Source organism: Dipodomys merriami, unplaced genomic scaffold, assembly GCF_024711535.1.
Source record: "Dipodomys merriami isolate MVZ:Mamm:240054 unplaced genomic scaffold, mDipMer1.0.p SCAF_1832, whole genome shotgun sequence".
Classification (NCBI taxonomy): Eukaryota; Metazoa; Chordata; class Mammalia; order Rodentia; family Heteromyidae; genus Dipodomys; species Dipodomys merriami.
This window is the reverse complement of record NW_027203196.1, coordinates 61,831-87,250: the sequence shown is the minus strand read 5'-3', so window position 1 is coordinate 87,250 and position 25,420 is coordinate 61,831. Positions and strand designations below refer to the sequence as shown.

At 38.8% G+C, this 25,420-nt stretch overlaps 1 protein-coding gene across 1 annotated transcript in view; it reads left to right on the top strand.

Moving 5' to 3' along the window:
* The window catches only part of LOC138830099 (anaphase-promoting complex subunit 4-like), a 28,761-nt gene extending 5,650 nt beyond the window's left edge, over positions 1-23,111 (top strand). Inside the window, 18 exon segments of the mRNA XM_070026499.1 lie at positions 689-753; positions 1,862-1,963; positions 4,150-4,283; positions 5,813-5,837; positions 6,222-6,277; positions 8,041-8,087; positions 9,791-9,874; positions 10,133-10,189; positions 12,114-12,207; positions 16,112-16,209; positions 17,035-17,096; positions 17,182-17,220; positions 17,302-17,406; positions 19,814-19,886; positions 20,328-20,503; positions 21,953-22,076; positions 22,885-22,951; positions 22,954-23,111. Of these exon segments, the coding sequence (XP_069882600.1) occupies positions 689-753; positions 1,862-1,963; positions 4,150-4,283; positions 5,813-5,837; positions 6,222-6,277; positions 8,041-8,087; positions 9,791-9,874; positions 10,133-10,189; positions 12,114-12,207; positions 16,112-16,209; positions 17,035-17,096; positions 17,182-17,220; positions 17,302-17,406; positions 19,814-19,886; positions 20,328-20,503; positions 21,953-22,076; positions 22,885-22,951; positions 22,954-23,111 (1,566 nt within the window).
* The last annotated feature ends 2,309 nt before the right edge of the window (positions 23,112-25,420 follow it).

The window sequence follows — 25,420 nt, the reverse complement described above, 5'->3', positions numbered from 1 at the left end:
TCAGTTTAATTTATGAAATATTAAGACCATAATTTCTTCAGACAGCTTGGCCTAATGACTATTTTCACAGAAAATATTTGCAAAAAGGAGTCTATATTAGGTTTTGTTACTATAACAAAGTACCTGAACTTGGGTAATGTATACAGAAAAGAGGTTTATGTATCTTCCAGTTTTGTAGACTAGAAGTCCCAGATTGTGTGGCTCTGTTATTTTCTTCCTCTGGGAGATGGCATCTTGGCAGAGGGATCACTTTGTGACGCAGGAACCAGAAAGTGGAGAAGGGTGGTCTTGCTCTTTTAGAATAACTCACTCTGCAGGATCTAACCAGGTTCCTATGAGAACTACATTTTCTTCACATAGCAGCACCCTCAGTGACCTAACCACCTCCCAGTATGCCTTACCTCTTAAAGATTCCACTACCTCAGCAGCATCATAATACATGAACCGTTGGGGGACAAACCATATCAGATCCATAGCTGACTCTTCCACCATTGGAACAACTTAATGCAGTGGGTGTGCTTTGGGAATGAGGAAGCTATTGAAACAGCTGACTGGTTGTCTCCAGTCACTGAACCTCAGATATTTCCTGTATATAAGGGCTTGAGAGAAGACAGAGGAAAGAACAGTGAGTAGATGTACTTTATAAGCTGCAAAACATGTACCACATATTTCTTTTTATTTTATCTAGGAAAAGAACATAACCACATCAGTACAGGATGAATTTATGCACTTGCTGTTGTGGGGGAAGGCAAGGTAATAAACTCTTCCTTTTCCTCCCTTCTCCCCCGATTGGTTGTAGGGCTTGAACTCAGGGCCTATGTGCTGTCCTTAAGATCTTTTCGCTCTACCACTTTGAGCCACATCCCTGCTTCCAGTTTTTTGAGTGGTTAACTGGAAATAAGACTCTCACAGAGACTTCTCTGTTTGGGCTGTCTTTTTTTTTCTGTACTGGAGCCTGAACTCTGGGCCTAGGCTCTGTCCCTGAGCTCTTCAGCTCAAGGCTAGCACTCTACCACTTGAGCCACAGCGACACTTCAGGCCTTTTCTGCTTATGTAATGCTGAGGAATCCAACCCAGGGCCTCATGCATGCAAGGCAAGCACTCTACCACTGAGCCCAGCCCTGTCTGGGCTGTCTTTGAATCACAATCCTTAGATATCAACCTCCTGAGTAGCTAGGATTATAGGCATGAGCCACTGATGCCCTGTTTCACCTCTCTCTCCCCTTTTTAAATCAATTGATTTTAAAAGTAAATAAAAATGAATAATTCATTTGTCCAAATGAAATAGAAAATTCTGGTATAAAAAGAGTATTAGGAGTATAGATCTCCAGGTTTTTTGATACACCCTTTTGGGTTAATGTGATCATTTTGTACAGAAATTTTAGTTTTTATGTTGCCAAACTAAACTTTTTCTTTTTGGTATCTTAGAACTTTCCCCATCTTAAGCGCATGAAAAGGTTAATCTGTATTTACTTCTGGAATTATTTTTTATGGTTTTCATTTATTCCCTCCCGTGTTTCAGATGTGATTTCCATGGTGCTTTGTGGAAACCTCTGCCATCCTTTTCCTAAATGCTTACATTGGTACAATATGGCTTAGTGAGCATTGCCCTTTGCCTTACTAAGCCAAGTCCTTTTTAATATGCAGTGTATCCTCATGTGTACTTAAGTGTGTTAGGGTTATTTTTTTGTTTCTTTTTGTATACAAAAGAAAGTTGTATTTTTTTAAGAAAGTTTTATTTTTGTTGGGAGTAGTTTTACTTTGTTCCAAAATCTTGTTTTTTTCTTTGAAATCTATGATTTTAAGCAATGTGTACAGATTTTAGATGGAGAAATGACTAAAACATCCTTTTACATTGTAGTGCTGAACTTCAGCCCCTTTTGGTGAACCAGCTAACTGTAAAGGTGCTGTTAAAGTCATCATATTCCAGTATTCAGAAGTTGGTTATAAGTCATTTGCAGAGGTATAAAGATGATGGACATTGCTTTGGTCTTTCTGAAAATTTACCTTTATTGTCTGGCATTTTCTTCTGGAATCTTTCCTAGCTGAATTTTTTTTTTTTTTGTCAGTCATGGGGCTTGAACTTTGGGCCTGGGCACTGTCCCTCAGCTCTTCAGCTCAAGGAGAGTTTTCTACCACTTGAGCTACAGTGCCACTACCCTGAAAATTTTTTAATAATAATTTTTAGTGAGATTAAGTGATTATATAAATGTCACAAATTTCATAGTACTGTAGGATAGTGATATTTTGTTAAAATCACAAACACATTTTAACCTTTGCAAGGCAAATTGTCATTATCTTGGTCTATAAAGTTTGTGAATTCTATGAGCTTTGACAATATTTCTTCTGCTTTGGGTGATAAATATATTTCTTTCCTTTTGCTTAGTGTTAGCTGTTCCCTCTTTCCCTCTCATCCCTCCCTCCCTTGAGTTCTTTAGTTCATTTTCATCAATGCCCAGTGTAGCTGATGGGTTCCTCTGTTGTATTTTTTCACCTGTTTCCCTCTGATTCCATGCCCTCCTCCTAGCTTCCCTTAGATGTGTGCACATATATACCCCATATGAGGTCAAGAACATGGAGTCATTTAGAAATTATATGGCAGATTAAGTAGATGTCCTTTGTTTCTTGAGTCCTGTTTACTTTGTCGTATTTCCTTGCGTTTTGGATTTTAACATCCTCATATCAGGAAGAACATGTGCTATTTGTCTTTCTGCTCTTGTCTTACCTCACTCACACTGATTCATTTTAGTTCCATCCATTTCTCTGCATCTGGGTTGTTTCTATATCTTGGCTATTGATTGTGAATAGTGCCTAGCTGAAATTTTTGCATTGGCATTTGAAGGGGAATCTTGGCACACTCAAGGGTAAAGATTATTTCTGCTTCATGAAATAATTTTTCACTATCTTTTCACCAAGCAAGTCTCCCATCTGGATCCCCCCACTATACTATAAGGTATATTTTGAAATAGGGCATATATTCCTTTTTTTGTTCCACAGAGAAAATTGAGTATGTTGTATATTTTATCTTGTAAAACATATTGTGTATTTTTCATTCAACACCCTAGAATTTTGTTCTGAGTCTCATTTTACCAGGATGAAACTGAATTAGTTATATGGATGGCCCAAAGATAGTACATGGCAGAGCCACAATTCCTTTTAGTGTTCCAGGTCTCGTGTTGTTCCTATCCGTAGCTGCTTGAGTGACAGTTTTACAAGCGGATGCTGAATGTTCAGTTTAAATTTGTATACAGCCCGTTATGTAATGCCTTCTGCACTGGTCTTTCTATACTTTGTTCCACAAATGTCTGGTCTTTTTACTCTTCTTTTTCCTTTTCTTGCAATGCTCTGGGTCAAAACCAGGGTCTTGTATATGCTGGGCAAGGATTCTACTAGTGAGCTATATCCTCATCCCTGTAGAATGTGTATTCCTCAGTAAATCCAATAGAATACCTCTCACAGATGCTCCTGTTCCCTTCTTTTTGATCAGTCCCCATATTTTTTCACCAGTCCCCATATTAACTCATATTACACTTATACCCTTGTCCTATGCATTCCCCTCAAGGTATTTATGGCCATTGGGAAGATTACACTGTATGATTGTGTGGTTGAGACCTGTCTCCCCTGTTATGCTGTAATTTCTGTGGTCACAAGGACCTGATTCTTGTCAGCTTTCTGTCCCTAGCATCTAGCACAATGTCTGACACAAAGTTGGATCTCAAAAACTATTTGTTTAGTATCGGATAGATATGGGTGAACAAGATTGCCTACTGGCTCTCTTTAAAGTGCCAAGATTGGGGCTAAGGGGTAGCTTAGTGGTTGAGCACTTGCTAGCTTATGCAAGGCCCTAGCTTCATCCCTAGCATTGCGCCTCCCCTCAGATAGTGCCAGGACTGTGAAACACAATTTGTTCATATAAAATTTAATCGTATTGTCATGTATATTCATTTCAGTAGATGATAGCCAGATGATTGTGCTTATGTTTATAGAACTAGAGATACAATTTTTTTAATGGCAAGAAAATTAAATAGTTACCTTAAATTTTTATTTCTGAAAAATTGGAACTGTCTACCACTGCCTACCACCCTGACTAAGTAATGATACTATGTCTCCTGTGACTAAGTAATGATACTATGTCTCCTGTTGTGCTAGTGGCTCAGAGTCTTTATTGTATTATTTGAGTGAACTGAAAGGAATGGCTTCATGGAAGCAAAAATACAAACCCCTTGGACTGGATGCTATGGGAATTGAAGGTAGTGATTTAATTTCTCAACAGAATATATTAGGTATAGTTTACTTATTTAACAAGGACTATTTCTTTATATTTTTTATTTCCTTTTAGATGCTATTGATTGTGAATATTTACATTTGAAATTAATAAGAACCTTACACACATACCTGTAATCCCAGTGCTTGGTATGCTAAGGCAAAAGGATTGTAAGTTTATTTAATCATACAAAGAGTTTCAAGTCTATGAAATTTAACTTTGATTCAGTTTTTAATCTATTTATATTTGGCTAGTATGTCCAGTACAGTAAGATACAGTTTAGGAATACATTTTACTTTCTCTTTCTGTTGAGCTGTTTTTCTTTTCTTTTCTTTCTTTCTTTTTTTTTTTTGGTGCCAGTCTCAGAACTTAAACTCAATTCCTGAGTGCTGTCCCTGAGCTTTTTTTCTCAAGGCTAGCATTCTACCATTTGCTCCATTTCTGGCTTTTGGTGATTAGTTGGAGTTTATGAATCTCCTGGATTTTCCTGTGTGGGCTGTCTTTGAACTGCAGGCCTCAGATCTCAGCCACCTGAGTGTCTAGGATGAGGCGTGAACCGCCACAGCACCAAGCTTCTCAGACTCTCTTGTCATTCCTGGCTGTTGGCTCTTTGAGCTTTCTGCACTTGGCTTCTCCTGGAGAACTTTGTCACTCACCAGTATTCAGTACTTCTGAAACTAGTTTTAAGTTGTTCTTTACTCTTTATTTTTCTAAGTTTATAATACATATGCTTCCTCCTGTTCACTGTCATTATGATTGGGCTCTAGAAAGTGAAAACCCCAGCACTTGCTCAGAAGACAAAGTGAGAGGAGAAATGACATTGCTTTTCCTGTGTTTTGGAATATTTTTGGAATTTACATTTGCTGAGAGCAAATATGATATACTAAGTTTTCTAGGATTACCTCTCACGATGAATAGAAAGTATTTAACTTCTTGATCCTCTTAAGTAGAAAAAATGTCACTACGAAGGGTTACAGATGGAGGAACAGAGCAGTGGGGGAGGGCTTTAGTGTGGTCTGGTTGTGTTAGGTAGGGGTGAAGGTATTAGTTAGGTAGAACACAGAAAACTTTGTTTTTCACTGGTGCTGCAAGAGAATGTTAGTTACCTTACTTGATAACATAGGAGTGCTGCAATCTTTGATTTCCTAGTAGGGTGATTGATACTGATCCACCTCTCAGTGATATTATGAAACATAAAAAAAAATACTTGTACTGCTGGGAATGTAGCTCACTGGCACACTGTTGTCTAGTATGCACAGGCTCCCGGTTCAGGTCTTAGGACCTCAAGGAAAATCAGTACAGGTATTATTTGCTTACTGTAATTATCACATAGAAGTAAACTTAAAGAGTTTATAAAAATTGAACTCATCTCTGTATTCAGAAAGTTCACCAAAATGAAAATGAGTTTGATTTATAATACTTAACGTTTTTTCATTTGTGTCAAATCCAAGAGAGTTCAATTTTTGAGACCTCATTTATTTGTTGGACTAAAAGATTAGTTTCATAAAATGATGTCCAGTGGTATCAGACATTGTGACATAACATAAGTTTATAGTAGTAACTTCCTCTTGGAGTCAGTTTTTTTTTTTTTTTTTTACTGATTAGTAATTTTTTAACAAAAAATGTGGGAAAATTTTTTCCTCACTTACTTGCAGAGTTAGGAAAAGAATTCATATGTCACAGAATGCTGGGAAAGATTCAGTTTTTTGGAAACACAGTTACAACCAGATAGTATCATTTATTTGCTTAATTTTTGAAAGAATCGAGATGTGTTTTGTTTTTGATTGCCTTAATTTTAGGAATGTAATAATGTTTGGCTTGTAAAATCTGCTCTTCTAAGGGCTTAAATCCTGACAAGACAAAGAAGAACAGTAAGGTTTATTTTACTCTGTGACAGTTGAACAGTACTACATGAACTGCACATGACTTTTTTTTTCTGATTTGTTTATCTTTTCAGAGTTATAGACATTAGTATAAAGAATTTCAAGGCATTTTTCCAGTGGCTTTCTGTGGGTAAGTTAACTTTAACATTGTTGTTTTAACACTTTTGAAAACTGTGGAAATACATCTTAGATTTGAATTAGTCTGTTAAAATTTCAAATACTTATAAAATAGTATAATGAGCCTCCTTGTTTCCTTCTTTCACCCAGCTTCAACTGTTGTCCATCTATGGCAGTCCTATTTCACCTACTCCATGATTCCCCCATAGAAGTATTAAAGCTAATTTGTAACACCTGTGCCCCTTACACTCACTAGTACAGTGATCCCTTACCTATCTTGGGAGTTAAGTTCCAGACAACCCCGTGATAAGTGAAAATCCCATGCTCTATTGTGGTTCATTTATTGCTCTGGAAAGTAACTACCTGATAGGTGAGGGATCACTATTTCTGGTTTGTTTCGTTTTGTTTTTTAACCCTGGGATGCAATGAAGCTACAATACAGCGAGGGACAACTGCATTTCCTTAGGTTAAAATTTAATGTTTGAGCCCTTGCTATATATTGGGCACGGGTATAAGATTTTCAAAAAGCCCTTCAGTAGCTTGTGTTACATTTTACACTCTGTTCTTCAGTCTCTAGAGCTGTGTGGTCCATGGTGGTAACCACTAACTAGCCTGTGGCTGTTGAATTGATGGAAATCATCTAAAATTACACATTTAGTTATGTAGTCAGGCTAGCCTCTTTGAAGTTCCTAGGACTCACAGATGATCACTGACAGCACAGAACTGGGATCTTGCTATTACATTTTCATGGGCAGTGGTGCCCTTGCTAAGTGGTACACAGACTTCTTTAGGACTTTCTTTGTAATGCCACTACGTCTTTGCCATTGGGTAGGCAGTTTAATTAACAAATACCTGTTGACTTCACATGAGATGGTTTGATCACCACTCTGAGGTACTTGCATTTTTTTAGGCCCATTTATACTGCTATTTTTGTGAAGTATATTCTTTAAATAATGAAACAAACATTTCTCTCCAACATATGCAACATTTAGTTTTATGTCTCATATTTGTTAAAATTTAGAGTGAAATACAAGATAAATTCCTTTTGATATGCTAATACTGCAAAGTGTCCAAATGTTCAGTTCTAATATTACAAAAGCAGACTTTATGCTTATCACTCTACTATAGTTACTTTTGTTTAAAACCTGAATGTGATCTTAAGTTACTTGAATTCTTGGTTGGATATTTTTGTTTGTTTCCTTTTTTTCAACTATATGATTGATAGTTGGAATAGGGAACTGGAGTTTTTTCAGGCTAGCTTGTTGCAGATCTGAGTTTTAATTAGAATAAATTGCAATATTAAAAGTAGGACTTTAGAAATCCTTTCTCTGATGGGATTAGTGGTTTAGTTTTACTTATAATTATTGCGTGCTCTAACTAAGCATCAGCAGTAGAAGAGCAGTGAGTAACGGCTCAGTTCTTATCTCCAGAATGTGACACTGTTGTCACCCTGGCTTTGTCACTGACACAAGGTTATAACTTTGTTGTCTTTTTTTTTGTAAAATGTAATTTCCATGAAGGCATTTTTACTGCTCTGTCCCCAGCAGCATAATCAATAAGGTTTTGTTTGGGGTGAGGACCAACAATCCTGAATATATTTTAGATCCTGATTAAGTCAGATTTTAGTTCATACTAAATTGTTCAAAGAGAAAGTTTTTTGTAGTAAAAAGAAACTGTTCAAATGGAAAATTTAGTTCAGTAAACCTCATTTGGTCTTTGAGGTATATCTGTAATAAAAATTACATTTCAAGATAATTTTTAACTTTGTATTTCCAGCCATGTTGAGAATGACCGAAGACCATGTGCTTCCTGAGCTGAATAAGGTATGCACAGAAGTACTTATGGCCAGCCCTGTGTGTCAGCAGGTTCCATCTCAGTAGATTCAACCAACCACCAATGAAAAATATTCTGAAAATAATGCATCTGTTCCAAACATATGTACTTGTTTTTCTCTTTACTATTCCTTACACAATACAACAATAGTTATTTACATCGTATTAGGTGTTACAAGCACTCTAAATGGGATTTAAAGTGTACAGGAGGATGTGTTTTCTTATATAAAGATCTTGAGCACCTGAGGATTGTGTTATCTGTGGGGGTCTTAGAACCAATCTCTCAGATAACAGGGGACACCTGTGTAATTTCCTTACCTATTGTCCTGATTGAGCTCAGCCTTGCTCATGGTTTTGGTACTCTTACAGAGTTAGATAACAGGACGTTGGTCTTGTTATCTAAATAAATTTGAGTGGTTGCATAATATTTTCATCTCGCGGAATACTGTTACGGATATTTGAATTTACAATTTTCATGTTTGAATGAGGTTGTATAATTCTTACAACATAGCATCCTTATACTCTTTAACTGCCTTAAGTCTTTTTATTATTGTGAAAATATTGTACAGAGGGGGTTACAATTACATGGGCAAGATAATGAGTACACTTCTTATCAAGCATTGTAGCCTCCTCCTTTGTTTCCCCTTCCCATCCCCGCTCCCCCACTTAACCCTCCTCCCCCCCCCACCAAAGTTGTAAAGTTCGTTTTCGACATATGACTTGTACATCTCATTTTTTTTAGTCCAGTCGTGGGGCCTGAACTCTGGGCCTGGGCGCTGTCACTCAGCTCTTCAGCTCACGGCTAGCGCTCTACCACTTGAGCCACAGCGCCACTTCCAGCTTTTTTTTTTGCTTATGTGGTGCTGAGGAATCGAACCCAGGGCCTCATGCATGCAAGGCAAGCGCTCTACCACTGAGCCACTTTCCCAGCCCTTGTACATCTCATTGTAGCAATGGGTCCACCTGTATCCCTACTTAAATGATTTGTTTTTTTCCCTTCCCCTCCACAAATTATAACAACATCAAATACAGTGATAGCAGGGGTTATTCCGTGGGGGGGGGGGACATACAAATGAACAAAGAAATAATCTTATAAATGTGATAGGAACAATCGCATGAAAGAAAAAAAAAACATTTGAATACATATCTTAGGGTTCATTTCCCTAACATCAACTTATCTGACCTTTTTGGCTTGACTCAGACATATACTAAGTATTGAAAACAAGGGAAACCATGGGACCTATGTTTCTTTGGGCCTGGCTTCCTTCACTTAATATAATTTTTTCCAAACCTTTCCATTTCCTAACAAATGGGGAAATGTCATTCTTTCTGATGGAGGCATAGAATTCCATTGTGTATATATACCACATTTTCTTGATCCACTCCATCTACTAAGGGGCATTTGGGTTGGTTCTATATCTTATGCCTTAAGTCTTAAATGCATTTTTATTTTCCTTGAAATATAAGTACTTAAATGTTGTACCTAAGTTGAAGCCTGGAAATGAGCAGTTTCTTTCTGTGAGGATGTGGAAAGAAGCATTCCCTGAAAGCGAGCTTAGAGAACAGCCAGCCTCCTCCTTGCTCTCCACAGCCCACTCACCTGCACCCAGGCCCAAACTGTGGATTCAGGCAAATTATTGGGAAGCTTTCTTTTTACCGTGATTTGTTTTCTTTTTGCCCCTTTTTGTTAATAGATAACTCAGAAAGATATCACATTTGTTACTGAATTTCTTACTGAACATTTCAATGAGGAAAGAAATAGCTATTTTTACAATTAAGTCACTTTGAAAATAATCACAGCAAAGATGGTTCATGGTTAAAAAGTAATGAGCAATTACTTTTATAAAAAGACTAATTTTAAAAAGACTAAACATAAAGTCTATAAGTAGACTTCTGTCTGTATGTATCTTACAATCTGCAAAAAACTAAATGCAATGGATAGCTGTTTTATAAAATACATATTGAGTTTGTTAATTTTAAGATTATTTTCTTAATATTTTGAGCTTTTAGAAATAAACTATGTTTGTTCTTTCTAGGCTCCAGACTTTTCTAATCGAAAAAGAAAATACTTTAATGTTGAAAAAGTTGGTCAGGTATGGGCTTTCTATTGAACTTGGTTTGATTTTTAAGAACGAATTTTAAGACTTTGTACTGTTAATTCATATTATCTAAATTTTATGGAAAATAATACAATGCCAGTATAACTGGCATTGTTGTTTATTTTCTCAGCTGTCTTTGATGTACAGCTTAATAGAAGACAGCTAATTTTAATGTCTACCTATGTGTTTATTCTGTTTTAATATGCTAATTTGCTTAATGTATATAAGGAAAATCTAACTTCAAGCAGGTGTGTGTCCTTGGAAAGGAGAAAGTACTGAACTAGTTTTGTCCTTTAACTGAGGATATTCTTTAATATTATACAAAATCCTTCCAAGTGTTGGTCTCTTGGAAGTTTTTAATGTGGAATCTAAAATTGTGTTTAGTAGACACTTCATACTCAGTTTCATTAAAAATCTCTCCATCTTCCTTGCACTTTGAAAGGCACTTTTACTCATGCTTGTTTTCATAGCATCATAACTTGGTCTTTTTAGAAATATTGGTTCTGTGGCTTTTACAGATCTTTTTAAGTACTGACGCCTTCCATTATACATTATAAATATGTGACTTCAGTCTACTCTAATCAGTCTTTAGTTACTGTGAAGCTGTCAGGCACTCAGTAACAGATGCAGGTGCCAACATTTTGAGTTTTGCTTAAAAGTTGCTTTTTTTTTTTGAGACAGGGTCTTGCTCTATAGGCCTTAAACTTGTGATATTCCTGCCTCATCCTCTTCTAAGTGCTGGAATTACAGGCCTTTAGAACCAAGTTTAGCTGAAATGTTATTTGCAATAAATATTTTAGGTTGTTTTGTTCAAAGTCACTTTATTTTCAAAAAAATACCTGCCAAAAGTAAGAGTTTGAGGGGGTAGAGGGATGGATGAGTATGCATGTTCAAAGGGGTAACATTGACCAAGACATATTTGTCCATAAGCTGAACCATGGCAACTCCTTGTACATCTATTTAATAAAATAAATAAAAATTTTAAAATTAAAAAATACCTCACAAACATCTAAGTATGAAGAACCAGTTTGTCCCCTAGTCTTTTGTTTCTAAGTAAAAATGGAATGTCATTTTTAAAATATTTATTTATTTATTATTGTGAAAATACTGTACAGAGGGGTTACAATTACATGGGCAAGATAATGAGTACGTTTCTTATCAAGCATTGTAGCCTCCTCCTTAGTTTCCCCTTCCCATCCCTTCCCATCCTCCCCCTTGGAATGTCATTTTTTATAAAATGTCTGCCTTTACAACTGAAACAAGACAGTTTCAGTTTTTCTTCAAGACAACTTTGCATGCTTTGATGTGTTGTAAAATCACCCGTGTGCCTCCTAACTCTGACTCAAAAAACGTTAAAAGATCTGCCATCAAGACTTGAGAATTAACAATTTAATAGTTCTATCAGGATAAATGAAACTGAATATGTGACAAAGAACACAAGAATTTGGTCTACTAGGTGAGGGGTGCAGGTACTGGCTGTTCTTTCTTCCACACCTTCAGTGCAAATGTTGACACCGTGAAAGGGCAAGTGACACCTTGGCACTAAAGCTGGCATTAACCTTGTAGTCAATGGAAGCATGCTGAGCACTCTCAGGGATGGGGCTACACTGTGAGAACTGCCCTTGTGGAGCATACTGTCAGTTGGTACTTGTAAAACTAAAATATAGCCCTGATAGGTAAGGTTAAAATATATCTTGAAAATGAACCACAAAATGTAAACTCTGGTTTCTACATTTACTATACTCTGACCATTTAAGTCATTTTCATGTTGTCTAGAATTTGTCACCTCACTTAGAAAAATAATGTACCTTCAGAGAACCTGGCAGTACAACAAGATAACTTAGTAACTAGAATAATGTTAAATACATATTAGAGCCTGAATCATTGCTTAACTGAAAAAAATTTAAACTATTTTTAGTATTTGAAAGATGAAGATGATGGCCTTGTGTCACCCCCTAACACGGAAGGAAACCAGTGGTATGACTTCCTCCAAAACAGCAGCCATCTTAAAGGTACTTTATGAACCAAGCAGATGTTGGCCATGTTTATACATATTTGAGATTAAAGAGTAACCTCAAAATTTGTCTAATTTCTTCAGGCTTACTTGGCATGTCCATTTTATTTGATTAGAGAACAGCATTTTAACAAGTAGAGTATGATGTCACCATGATAGATAGAAAACACCCTGAAATTAACTGTGCTGTGGTACATTAACTATGCTGACACTAAAATTATTTTTTCCCTCCTGACACCAGCCAGTTATGATACCAGCTGAAGGTCCTGCAATGCAATTCATTGCAATTATGACACTGAGCACCCACAATGATCATTAGCCTCCAGAGGGAGGAAGGCTCAGTCTGCTAGACTCCTCACATCACATCAGTCCCAAGAGCTAGGTTCCCTTACCCACACCTCTGTGGGACTTGACTATGGGACATATGTCCCAACTTTCTCCCTTAAGTTGGCATAGCTTCCAGACTGGTGTACAATGCTCAGGAACACATTCAGCTTTCCTTTCCAGACTGTTTGTAATAAAAATTTAACTTGGGCATAGCCCAGTGGAAAACATCATTCAGGGTTTGATATGGAGGAAGAGGCCACAGCTTTTAGATCCTCCCAGCACTCAACATGTTCATCAACCAGGGAGCCATCCAAACCTCCCCAGTGTCTTTTTTTTTAATTATTAAGAAGGTTAGTAAAGAAGGGTTATGGTGGGCTGGGAAGTTGGCTCAGTGGTAGAGGGCTTGCCTTGCATGCATCAAGTCCTGGGTTTCATTCCTCAGGACCACATAAGCAGAAAAAGCTGGAAGTGGCTCTGTGGCTCAAGTGGTAGGGTGCTAGCCTTGAGCTGAAGAGCTGAGGGACAGCTCCTAGGCACAGAGTTCAGGCCCCAGGACCAGAAAAAAAGAAAAAGAAAAAGAAAAGAAAAGTTATGGTTACGTAAGGCAGGTAAAGATTACATTTCTTTTTTTGACAATGTCACCCTTTCCCTTGCTCTCTCCCAGTTTGTCTTGGGTTTTTGATGGAGGCTTCATTATAATGATTTAGTCACTGGGGTAGAATTCAACCCCAAGCCCCGATTCCTTTCCTGCAGTCTGGCAGATGGAGCTGAAACTTATAAGCTTCTGGTTAAGGCATAGACTTTCCACGCCACCCAACCCTGAGGCTTTGCAGGAACCTGCCAGAGTGGCCACATTAAAATTGGCCATCATGGGCTGGGAAGATGGCTCAGTGGTAGAGCGCTTGCCTTGCATGCCTGAGGCCCTGGGTTCGATTCCTCAGTACCACATAAGCAAAATGAAAAAAGCCGGAAGTGGAGCTGTGACTCAAGTGGTAGAGCTCTAGCCTTGAGCTGAAGAGCTGAGGGACAGCGCTCAGGCCCAGAGTTCAGGCCCCACAACCGGACCCCCCCCAAAAAAATTAAAATTGGCCATCACATTTACTACTCAGGATATCTGGGTTTCAGGAGCTGAGTTTTGGGAACTGGCGACAAAGGCAACATGTTTTTCTGTAATTACCTAGTATGTCACCTCTTGAACCTTAAAGTGCTGAAATGATTATTTTTTTTTACCTAACACAGCTGGTAAGGGAAGTGCTGAGTGTGGGAGAGACAGTCTCAGAGCCATTTGAGCTGGTGGGCCTGAGTCACAGCTTGATTCACAGCTCTTTTCATCCCAGGCAGTTCCAGAGGCCCAGTAGGCCTCTTTGTTTTTTTTCCTTTTAAGTTGGAGAATAAGATGAGTTCTTATGGATATTGTAATACTGTATAAAAAAGCCATTTTAAAATAAAAAACATACTGAATACAACAGCAAAAAAGAAACAAAGCTAGCAGTGGCAGAGTATCCTGGACTGCTGCTGCTATCACATTGTGGCAGAGTTGAGAAGAAAGAACAGGTTTCAGTACATAGCTTATGGTTTCCAATGCCTTCCATTTTTCTAATAGCCAATAGCATTTTACTGTTGGGCTTTGGTGTAGGACTAAGCATGAGAAGGACCAAGCGAATGTAGTTGTATTAAGTGGACTGGATTGAAGGGAGATTCTGGTCATTTATTTTAACAAGGTATGTCGAAAGTATAATGAGAATTCCACCATGAAAAAGTATGGACTATAGTAATCAAAACAGCTTGGTATTGGCATAAGAACAGACCTCAGGACCAATGGAATAGAATTGAAAACCCAGAAATGAACCTACAGACCTATAGCCATCTAATCTTCAATAAGGGAGCTAAAACAATAGAATGGAAGAAAGACAGCCTCTTCAGTAAATGGTGCTGGCAAAATTGGTTAACTACATGCAGAAAACTAAAGCTAGATCCTTATATATCACCCTGCACCAGAATCAACTCCAAATGGATCAAAGACCTTGAACTCAAAGCAGACACTCTGAAAACATTACAGGATGGAATAGGAGAAACCCTAGGTCTCCTTGGCTCAGGCCGAAATTTTCTGAATAGAGACCCGGAAGCACAACAAATCAAAGAAAGGTTGGACAAATGGGATTGCATAAGGTTGCAGAGCTTCTGCAGGGCAAATGACATAGCTAGCAAGATCAATAGAAAGCCCACGGATTGGGAGAAGATCTTTACTAGCCATACAACGGACAAGGGTCTCATATCTAAAATATACTTGGAACTCAAAAAATTAAACCACCCAACAACAAATTCCTCAAAGAAACAACTGCCCAATAAATAAGTGGGCGAAAGACTTAAAGAGAAGCTTCTCTGAAGAAGAAAGAAGGATGGCCAATAGACACATGAAGAAATGTTCAACATCCCTAGCCATAAAAGAAATGCAAATCAAAACAACATTGAGATATCACCTCACTCCAGTTAGAACAGCAAAAATCAAGAACTCTAACAACAACAGATGCTGGAGGGGATGGGGACAGAAAGGAACCTTACTTCATTGTTGGTGGAAATGTAAACTTGTTCAACCACTTTGGAAAGCAGTATGGAGGTTCCTCAAAAGACTTCACATAGATCTCCCCTATGATCCAGCAATCCCACTTTTGGGCATTTACCCAAATGTTTACAAACAAGACCACACTAAAGCTACCAGCACAACTATGTTTATTGCAGCATTATTTACCATAGCTAAGATATGGAACCAACCCAGATGCCCCTCAGTAGATGAATGGATCAAGAAAATGTGGTATATATACACAATGGAATTCTATGCCTCCATCAGAAAGAATGACATTTCCCCATTTGTTAGGAAATGGAAAGGTTTGGAAAAAATTATATTAAGTGAAGTAAGCCAGGCCCAAAGAAACATAGGTCCCATGGTTTCCCTTATTTGCAATATCTAGTATAGGTATGAGTCAAGCGGAAAAGGTCAGATAATATGATGTTAGGAAAATGAACCCTTAAATATGTATTTTAATGTTTTCGTTTCTTTCATGCATGTGTTTCTAATGCATTTATAAGATTATTTCTTTGTTGCTTTGTATGTTCCTCCCCCACAGTGTAACCCCCGCTTTCACTATATTTGATGTCAGTATAACATGTGGAGGAGATGGGGACAAACAAGTCGTTTAAGGATTCAGGTGGACCTGTTGCAACAATGAGAAGTACAAAATGTCATGTCAAAACCAGCTTTACAATGTCGGTGTGGGGGGGGAGGGGGTATGATTGGGTCGGGGGGAGGGGGTGGCTGGGAAGGGAGGTGAAGGGTAAACAAAGGAGGAGGCTGCAATGCTTGGTAAGAAATGTATGCATTATCCTGCCCATGTAATTGTAAACCTTCTGTACAGTATGTTCTCAAATAAAATAAAATAAAATTTTAAATTTAAAAATAAAAAATAAAAAAAAATAAAAAAAGAAAAAGTATGGACTGCCTCTGACAATGGATTATTTTCTCCTAATCATTGGTTTGCTATAGTTTTTGTTTTGTTTCTGTTTTTGTCTGAAACCAGAAAGCCCTTTGCTGTTTCCTTATTATGCTCGAAAATCATTGCATTTTGTGAAAAGGCAAATGGAAACCATTATTGATCAGTGTTTGCAAATGACAGCAGTAAGTTGGGAAGAAATGCATGTCTTCGTGTGGGAACAAGAGTATAGTATGTCTCGTCTATGTAAATGAACATATATATTAGGATAAATTGTAAAAATGCTGATATTCAACTCGTTTTGATTGTCAAAATTGGCAGTTTCTTATGGCTTGGTTATATCCATAGTTAATTCCTTATATAAATTTATTTTACTTTATGTATTTTTAAAATTATTATAAGGTAGGCACTTATGGCTCATGCCTGTAATCCTAGCTTCTCAGGAGACTGAGATCTGAGGATCGAGTTCAAAGCCAGCTAGGGCAGGAAAGGCCATGAGGCTTATCTCCAATAAACCACTTAGAAAACCAGAAGTGGCACTGTGGCTCAAGTGGTAGAGCACTAGTCTTGAGCTGAAGAGTTGAGGGACAGAGTGCCCAGTCTTGAGCTGAAGAGCTGAGGGACAGAGTGCCCAGGCCCAGAGTTCAAGCCCCTCCACCGACAAAAAAAAAAAAAAAATTATTGTAAAGGTGATGTACAGAGAGGTTACAATTACATAGGTCAGGTACTGAATACTGTACATTTCTTTTTCAACAATGTAACCCCCTCCCTCATTTTCTGCTCACATAAATTTAAAAATTATCGTCTTAGTAAAGTATCTTTAGTGTTTTATTTGCCCCCCCAGATCAATCTCAATACAGTCTTAGTCCCAGAGCTGGTGTGTCTTGTCAGTGACTGATGTCATGAGACCAGAGGGAGGGAGTGGTCTTTTAGCACAGGCCAAGCAGGCTCCTCACCACTAGCTGCTCCCCTTCTCTCTAATGATGTTTCCAAATCTTGCTTTTCTGTAGGATGAAATTGGAAAATCAATGAATCAAGCCATCTGTATTCCATTATATAGAGATGCTAGAAGGTTATCTTCTTTACCTGTTAGGTAGTATAATTTAGCAGCAAGTTTGAATTTTTCTCTTTTTTTTTTTTTTTTGCTTTTGTTTTAGTGAGGACTCTGCGCGCAGATTGTTCACATTTCCTTTTCTGTGTGTGTCTCCTCGTCTTGTGTAAACAGTAGTTTTTGTTCTAAACTTAAATAGCTAAATACATTACTTTTCTTTCCTTAGGTGGAATAATAAAAGTTCAAATCTACAGTACCTTCTTTTTACTATTTTAGAAGACTCACTGTATAAAATGTGTATCTTAAGATTAAGGCATACTGATATTTCCCAGTGAGTATTCCTTTGAAGTTTGAACCGAAGAGATGAGAGCTTAATATTTGTAATAATAATAAGCCATTCAGCTTCCCTCCAGCATTTCGGGTTTCAGCGAAGCTGCCTCATGACTTTAGGTTTGCATTCAGTATTCTCAGTTCTCACATCTGGGAGATGGTAATGCTGAATTGAGAAGCTATTTGATCCCTTCTTGTTCTAGAGTTTTAACTTTTATATTAGTATATAGCCTCGTATATAAGTTTTTTTTTAAAAATAGGTTTAGGAAAATGACAGCAGACCTGTGTTATATCTAAGAACACTTAGTGATTCAAAACTGTGTTAGTAAGTACTTTATAGAAAGGCTTTTTTAAATTTTAGGTTAATTATCTTTCATCAAATAAGAGCTCTTGCCCACAGAGACTTTTTGAGATTCCAAAGTAAACATTCTGAAAATCAAATGATATTCAGGGTTCCATTAGCATTTTAAATCGTTTTAAGTCTCACTATGAAGGTACTAGTTTATTTTTGTGTGCCACTCTGGGGTATGAATTTAGGCTCTGGGCATTGTCCCTCAGCTTTTGTGCTCAAGGCTATTGTTTTCCCACTTGAACCACAATTCCACTTTTGACTTTTTGGTGGTTAATTGAAGATAGGAGTCTCCTGGATCCCTGCCCAGGCTAGCTTCAAATGATGATCTTCAGATCTCAGCGCTGAGTAGCTGGGATTACTGACATGAGCCACCAGCACATAGCTAAAGGGATTTCTTTTTTCATTGTCAAGAGGGGTTACAGTTAATAAGTAAGATAATAGGTACATTTCTTGTCTAACTTGTTACCCCCTGCCTCATTTTTGTCCTTTCCCTCCCCTCCCTAATCCTCCCACTTGCCAAATTGTACAGATCATTTCCAACATATTGACTTGTGAATATGGCTATTGTATTGGATCCCCCTTGTCCTTTGTCTCACGATTCTGTTCTCCTTTCCCTTCCCTAATTCAGATAAATGTATGTATAATACCAGGGTACCAAAATCAAATACAGTGACAATAGGGGATAAACCGCAGGGGGAAGAACACACCAAAGAAACAAAAAGTACATAGTACATTAAAAACAACAGGGCTGGGAAGGTGGCTCAGTGGTAGAGTGCTTGCGTTTCATGCCTGAGGCCCTGGGTTCGATTCCTCAGCACCACATAAGCAAAAAGAAAAAAGCCAGAAGTGGCGTTGTGCCTCAAGTGGTAGAGCACTAGCCTTGAGCTGAAGAGGTGAGGGACAGCGCCCAAGCCTAGAGTTCAGGCCCCATGAACGGAACCAAAAAACAAAACAAAACAAAAACAACAATAACAAAGAAAAACCTCATGTTTCCATGTCTTGGAGTTCATTTCACTTAGCATCATCTTATATGGTCATATGTACATAGCTCTTGAGCTATTTTTCTCATCTGTTAAAATTATCCTAGAAGTATACTAATTATTGAAAATAAGGGAAACAATGGGACCTATTTTGGGGGGGTGTCTGGCTTCACTTGATAGGATTTTTTCCCAGTCTTTCCATTTCCTTACAAATGGGGCAGTGTCATTCTTTCTGATGGAAGAATAGAATTCCATATATGTATATATATATATATATATATATATATATATATATATATACACACACACACACACATGTGTGTATGTATGTATACATATGTGTGTATGTATGTATACATATGTGTATCACATTTTCTTTTTTGTTGGTCATGGGACTTGAACTCTGTGCCTGGGCACTGTCCCTCAGCTCTTCAGCTCAAGGCAAGTGCTCTACCACTTGAGCCACAGTGCCACTTCCAGTTTTCTGGTGGTTTATTGAGGATAAGAGTCTCACAGACTTTCCTGTCTGGACTGGCTTTGAACTGCATTCCTCAGATCTCAACCTCGTGAGTAGCTTGGGTTACACGCGTGAGCCACTGGCCCCCAGCTTTACCACATTTTCTTGATCTATTGATCTACTGAAGGGCGTGTGGGTTGGTTCCATATGTTAGCTATGGTGAATAATGCGGCAATAAACCTAGTTGTGCTGGTAGCTTTAGTATGGCCTTGTTTGTGGTCATTAGGGTAAATGCCCAGCAGGTGATTGCTGGGTCATAGGGGAGCTCTATGTGCCTTTTGAGAACCTTCACTAAAGGGAATTTTTGAATTCAAGATGTTAGTTTTCCTTAGTTATGGCCTTTAGCTGCTTAGTGATTAAGATTTTAAACCAAGCTGGTTTGCCTGACTAAGTGTTTAAATTATAGTATTCTGGAGTGGAAGTGGTAGTGTTGGTCTGGGATTTGGGAAGTAGATATGTGTGCTAACATTGCCAGTCATGTTTGTTCAGGCATTTAGATTTATTGGCTATGTAGTTGTTCCATAGGGTCTCATTCCCCTCTCTCCTTTCTTTCTTCAAGATCTGTAAGTAATGGACTAATTGCTGTGAAATTTGGGAGCTTCACCTATGCTACAACTGAAAAAGTCAGAAGAAAATAACGCCCAAGCCTGATTTGGGACAGAAGCATGTGTGATGTATGTGTAGTCAGTGCTATGTCAGATGTGCTGTCAATAAAGGGGCTCTGTCATTTGTAGGGGGGCAGATTTTCTTTTACTTTGATTCTTGTTAGCTCTGTTCACTCAGTTATATATAAGGTATAACTCATGAAATTTTCACAGGCTTAAGGCCTAGCCATTTATGTTCAGAGTTTTCTAGAACAGTGATAAAATGTCACAGATCATTTTGTTTGATCTGATGATTACTTATTTTGTTATAACTAGTTATATTTGTGAAAATTGATATAAAAGTATAAACTGATAAGGTGTTTTGTCATTGCAGGGAATATCACCTATGGTTTTATTTTGTTTTTGCTTAGTGTCAGCATGTTATGTGGTTATGATCATTTCTGATATAACAAAATGCATCTCACTTCCAGCAACTACAGCTGTTTAGATGCCCAGTTTTATGATGATGAAACTGTAACAGTCATTCTTAAAGACACCATGGGACGTGAAGGAAGAGACAGACTCTTGGTCCAGTTGCCATTGTCGTTTGTGTATAACAGTGAAGATGCTGCAGAGTATCAATTCACTAGAACTTATGCCACAAGGTAACTAACTACCTTAGTGGTATAGGGTCTGTGTGGTTAAAGTTAGCTTTAGTTTTTTAAAGGTAGGATCTCAAAAAGAGCTGAAGTGTGGCTCAAGTGGTACAGTACCAGGTGCTGAATTCAAAACCCAGAACCACCAAAAATTTAAAAAAGAAGTGTCCCATTGTGTATCTCAGGTTGCCTCGCCTTGAAATAACCAGGCTTGTCTCAAATTCATGAAGTTCTTGCATGGTCTCCAAGGTGTTGAGTTGTCAGTCATATGGTACCAGGCTTAGCTTATATTTAGCTATATTTACCATATGCCAAGAATTCCAGTTTCTTACATATGCTAGGCAATGTTTTTTTAGTTACTGGTCTACCCATACAGACAGCTGAGCAGAAAACCTCCTGCTTTGTTTTTTTTTTCTTTGTCCATCATGGGGTTTGAACTCTGGGCCTGAGTGCTGTCCCTCAGTTCTTCAGGTCAAGCCTAGCACTCTGCCACTTGAGCCACAGTGCCACTTTGGGTTTTGTGGTGGTTTATTGGAGAGAAGAGTTTCACAGTCTTTCCGGCATGGACTGGCTTTGAACCATGATCCTCCTGAGTAGCTAGGATTACAGGAATGAGCCACCAGTGCCTGCCTGGCTTCCTACTTTGTATTTTTAAAATCCGAACTTCATACAACACACTGAAACCCACCAAACACTGTTAGGAAAGATGAGGAGGAGACTAATTGCTATTAAATTTAGGAGGATCATCTACCCCACAACTGAAAAAAATCAGAAGGTAAGTCTTCCTTCATGCTACAAAGTCTTCCCAAATGTTACAAATTTCCTAATGTTACAATTGTATGTTACCTCAAAAATTAAAAAACGGGAAAAAATGTGCCGACTTTAATCATTGTCTTGTCCCTTGCTTTAATATTAAACTAGGATTTTTTGCTAGAATAAGATGAGGAATTATTTGGAATGGAGAAGAGGACTTCATTTGAGTTATGTTTTAAAGGATAGCATTAACTTTAGTTTGTTGTCACTAATAATTATAAACTTGCCTTTAGTGTTTTCCAGAATTGGGACCCCAGTTCCATTGCAGAGTCTATAGTCAGTTCTAGGAGATAGTTTTAGTTGCTTGAGGATTTAAAGTAATGAGATTCCTTCTCTAATTTAAAAACATGAGCATCTGCTCTCCTTGAAAGGGAATTGAGGACTGGGTGCATAGCTCAGTTGTGCAAGGCTTGAATTTAATCTCTAGTACTGTATCCTCCCTCCCCATCACCCAAAAAACAAAGGGCACCAAGACCTTACTAAAATGAAGCCAAGGCTCTGTGGAATGTAGTATTTTTACAGACTGTCTTGTCACCTGGGAATGGAGTGTGGGTGGGAGTAGGACCCCAGTTGCCCCAAACCCCTCCTCTAGTGAATGTGGGAGGTGGAGGTCCTGTTTGATTCCTGGGCTGGTTTTTCCTCCAGGCTAGATGAACAAAGCAGTGTTATTCCCACATGCACCCTGCACTTTGAGAAGCACTGGCGGTTACTGGAGAGCATGAAAGCTCAGTACGTTGCTGGGAATGTTTTTCACAAAGTGTCCTGTGTGGTGAGTATGGCTTTGTTTCTATGCAGCATCCTATGAGTACTCAAGCATGTCATCTCCAAGGCTCATTCTCTGCTTGTCATTCTGTCCCTTGGTTTCAGTTAACTGAGCAAGCAGCAGGCTAGTTATTTTGTTTTCTTGTTTGGAGAAACTTTGAGTAATTAAGAGCAATTTCAGAGCGAGGTGCTGGTGGCTCACGCCTGTAATCGTAGTTACTGAGGAGGTTGAGATCTGAGGATCTTAGTTTGAAGCCAGCCCAGGCAGGAAAGTTCAAGAGGCTCTTATCTCCAATGAATTACAGAAAAAGCCAGAAGTGGCTCTGTGGCTCAAGTGGTAGAGTGCTCACCTTGAACAAAAGGATAGCACCCAGGCCCAGAATTCAAGCCCCAGGACTGGCAAAAATAGTTTGGCTTCTAAGTTACATAAATTCACCATGTGCTGTGTGGAGATCCTTTTATGTAAAATGAAGGTGGAATTGGGTGATTTTATAGTAAATTGTTAAAAATATAACTTTCCTATAAATCTATACTTTGCTTAAAGCTTCTGATTTCTGCTTCGTTTTATAAAATTTGTTTGCAAAGCCATTAGTTAGAAAATTGTTAATGTAACTCCTGACACCAGTGGCTCATACCTATAATTCTAGCTGCTCAGGAGCTGTGGCTCCACTAGAACGCTATGAGCAAAAGATGCTCAGGCCCCATGTTCAAGTCCCAGTTCCAGGTGCATGTGCGCTTTCACACACACACACACACACACACACACACACACACACACACACACACACACACACATTAATGTGCCTTTTCTTTAGTTAAGTTCAAGTCTCCATCATGTAAGAGTATTTGAAATGGACATCGATGATGAATGGGAGCTGGATGAGTCTCAGATGAAGAGAAGGAAGCCAGTGGTAAGCCTGTGAAGATCAAGGAGGAAGTGCTGTCCGAGTCAGAGACAGAGGCCCACCACGCCTCTGCTGATGCTCCAGCCCCAGAGATAGTCGTCAAAGTGGAGAAGCTTGACCCTGAACTGGACTCATAATCCAACTTGCCATTGTTTATTACATGTTACTGTGGCAGCCTTTGGATCACTTGGACCTGACATGAGCCGATGAATCATTGCTCAGTGCAACGTGAATGATTGTTGGCAAGTTCATGATAAGATAAAATTGTTGGAAAGAAGTTGGTGATCATAGCACAGGTGTGGTCCTAGAATGCTCTAAATGGAACTGTGACAAATGTTCTGCTTTCCCATCCCTTTTCTCTCTGTCTCTCAAGTGTCACCAGTCACCACTCCATCTGAGAGTACTCTAGTGCTAGATTGCATAATGTTCAGGTAGATAACCGCCACACAGTTAAAATAAGGGCCTACTTGTTTCTCACACCTAATAGGAACCATGATCAAAACATGAATTCTGTGATTGTTGCAGTTGATCAATGTCTACTCCCTGACAAATGGAGAATAGTTTTCAGCTTGTGGAATACTTGGGATTCAAATATCCAGCCATCTCTCTGCGTTTTCCTTTATTCCCTCACACCATGTCCCTCCATGAATATAGGACTACTAACTTTATTTTAAAAATCCTAGGTGACATCTCATAGGTTTTGACCTCTGTTAAGAGACTTAGCTGGATCTAGAACCAAAGGATTCAGAGATATGGAATCATTCTGTGATGATGGCAGAGCACGGGAGTGGCCCCTATCACCAAGCAGCTGGTATAGAAAGCAATCAGCTTACTCTGACAGTGGAGGGGGCAGGTATGTGACTGGAGATTTTCAGCTCAAAATGCTTGCTTTAGGGCAAGCAGTGGGGTGTCAGGACTTCAAACCTGATCTTCTTATCTTCCCTGATCCGTGGGGGACTTGGATTACTTATTCTGACATTTAAAGGTAACTTCTACCATGAGCTTTCAAGACAGGAGCTTTCAGAAGGTGGTAGTGGTGTCTGTAAGTGCATATTTTGGGCAGACCCCTTGTTAGTATGCCTGGGCTTTGGGAAGGTAGGGTATTAATGCACTTGAAGTACATCTGACTGCAGTCTGGATTCAAATAATCCTTACCTGAGCTCTGCAGTGAGTTAGCGATCACATGTTTATGATGGGATTTGTCTTGTGAACCAGACAATGGCCTGTTGAATGTGAGGGGTGATGGACTTGGACTCTGTACTCCCCAGGAGAGACCTCTGTGCTTTTACATGTGCATCATGACTGGTTTTGCGCTTCAGACACTGGTTCCTTTTCTATATCTTCATGGCCAGTATAGCTTGAGCTCTATTTCCAACAGCTATGTGGCTCTTGGTGGGCTTGTGTGTAGGGTAGACTTGAGGTGTACGCAGGTGATTCTGAACCCCAGGACAAAGATCAGTTATATATAACTCCAAGGAGGCATTGAGACTGCCCTTCAGAGTAGAAGATACTTGCAGGAGATATGTATCTCAGTTCCCATAGTGAGGTCCTGGGGACCTCATCTAGCATAAAAACATTGCAGGCCTGAACTTGGGGGGAAAGAGAGCATGATGGACATAGATAAGATACCACTCTGTGGTCACCATCATCAGCATGCCTAGCGGGAAATGGAAAACACAACATGTTTAGTATACCTCAGTCTGTACCCAGATTCTCCAGGTTATAGGCCATGGCAGAGAGGAAACAGTGAATAGCAGGTGCTTCTCTCTAGACGAAGGCTTCTACAGGGGCTCTCTTGTGAATTGCTTTACTGTGCAGAGTTGTTAGAAATATTCAAGCACTAACTTTTGCCCCTGTATGATGCCAGAGTCTTGAAGTGAGCATGCTTATCTGTGTCAAAACTGCAAACTAGCTCACAAGTATTTAAGTTCTTGAATGACTTTGAGCTGGAAGATTCTTCATTGTTACAGATGTCCCTGGCATGATGGGAAGTTCCAAAGTCCCCCTTCACTACGGCACTGTGTTTGTCGGAATCCCCCGCCTCCCCAGCATGAAGAGGGAAATTTTCTTCTCACGTGGTTACATTTTTACTGGCTTGCAAATTATAGCCAGGCAGATAATACTACCTATAGTTTTTCCAAGGAATACCTGTTTGGTATTTTTATCTCATGGAGCCTTCAATAAATGGGTGCTTGAAACGTGTGCAACTTTCCCCCCATGATCTGTAACTTTTGGAAATGTCCCCTAAATTTGGGCACTGGGAGTTTACTTTGTGTTCCCCTTCAGACCAATATTGCTCATGGCTGATGTGATGAAAATGTACTCATGTCTCCACTGTATGTGTCACACATTCTGGATGTCTTACAGCAAGGGGAAAGATGGTATCCCACAGGAAATGATCTAGGTAATTCTCATTCTGCTTGTATTGTCAGGTGCATGCTGAGTG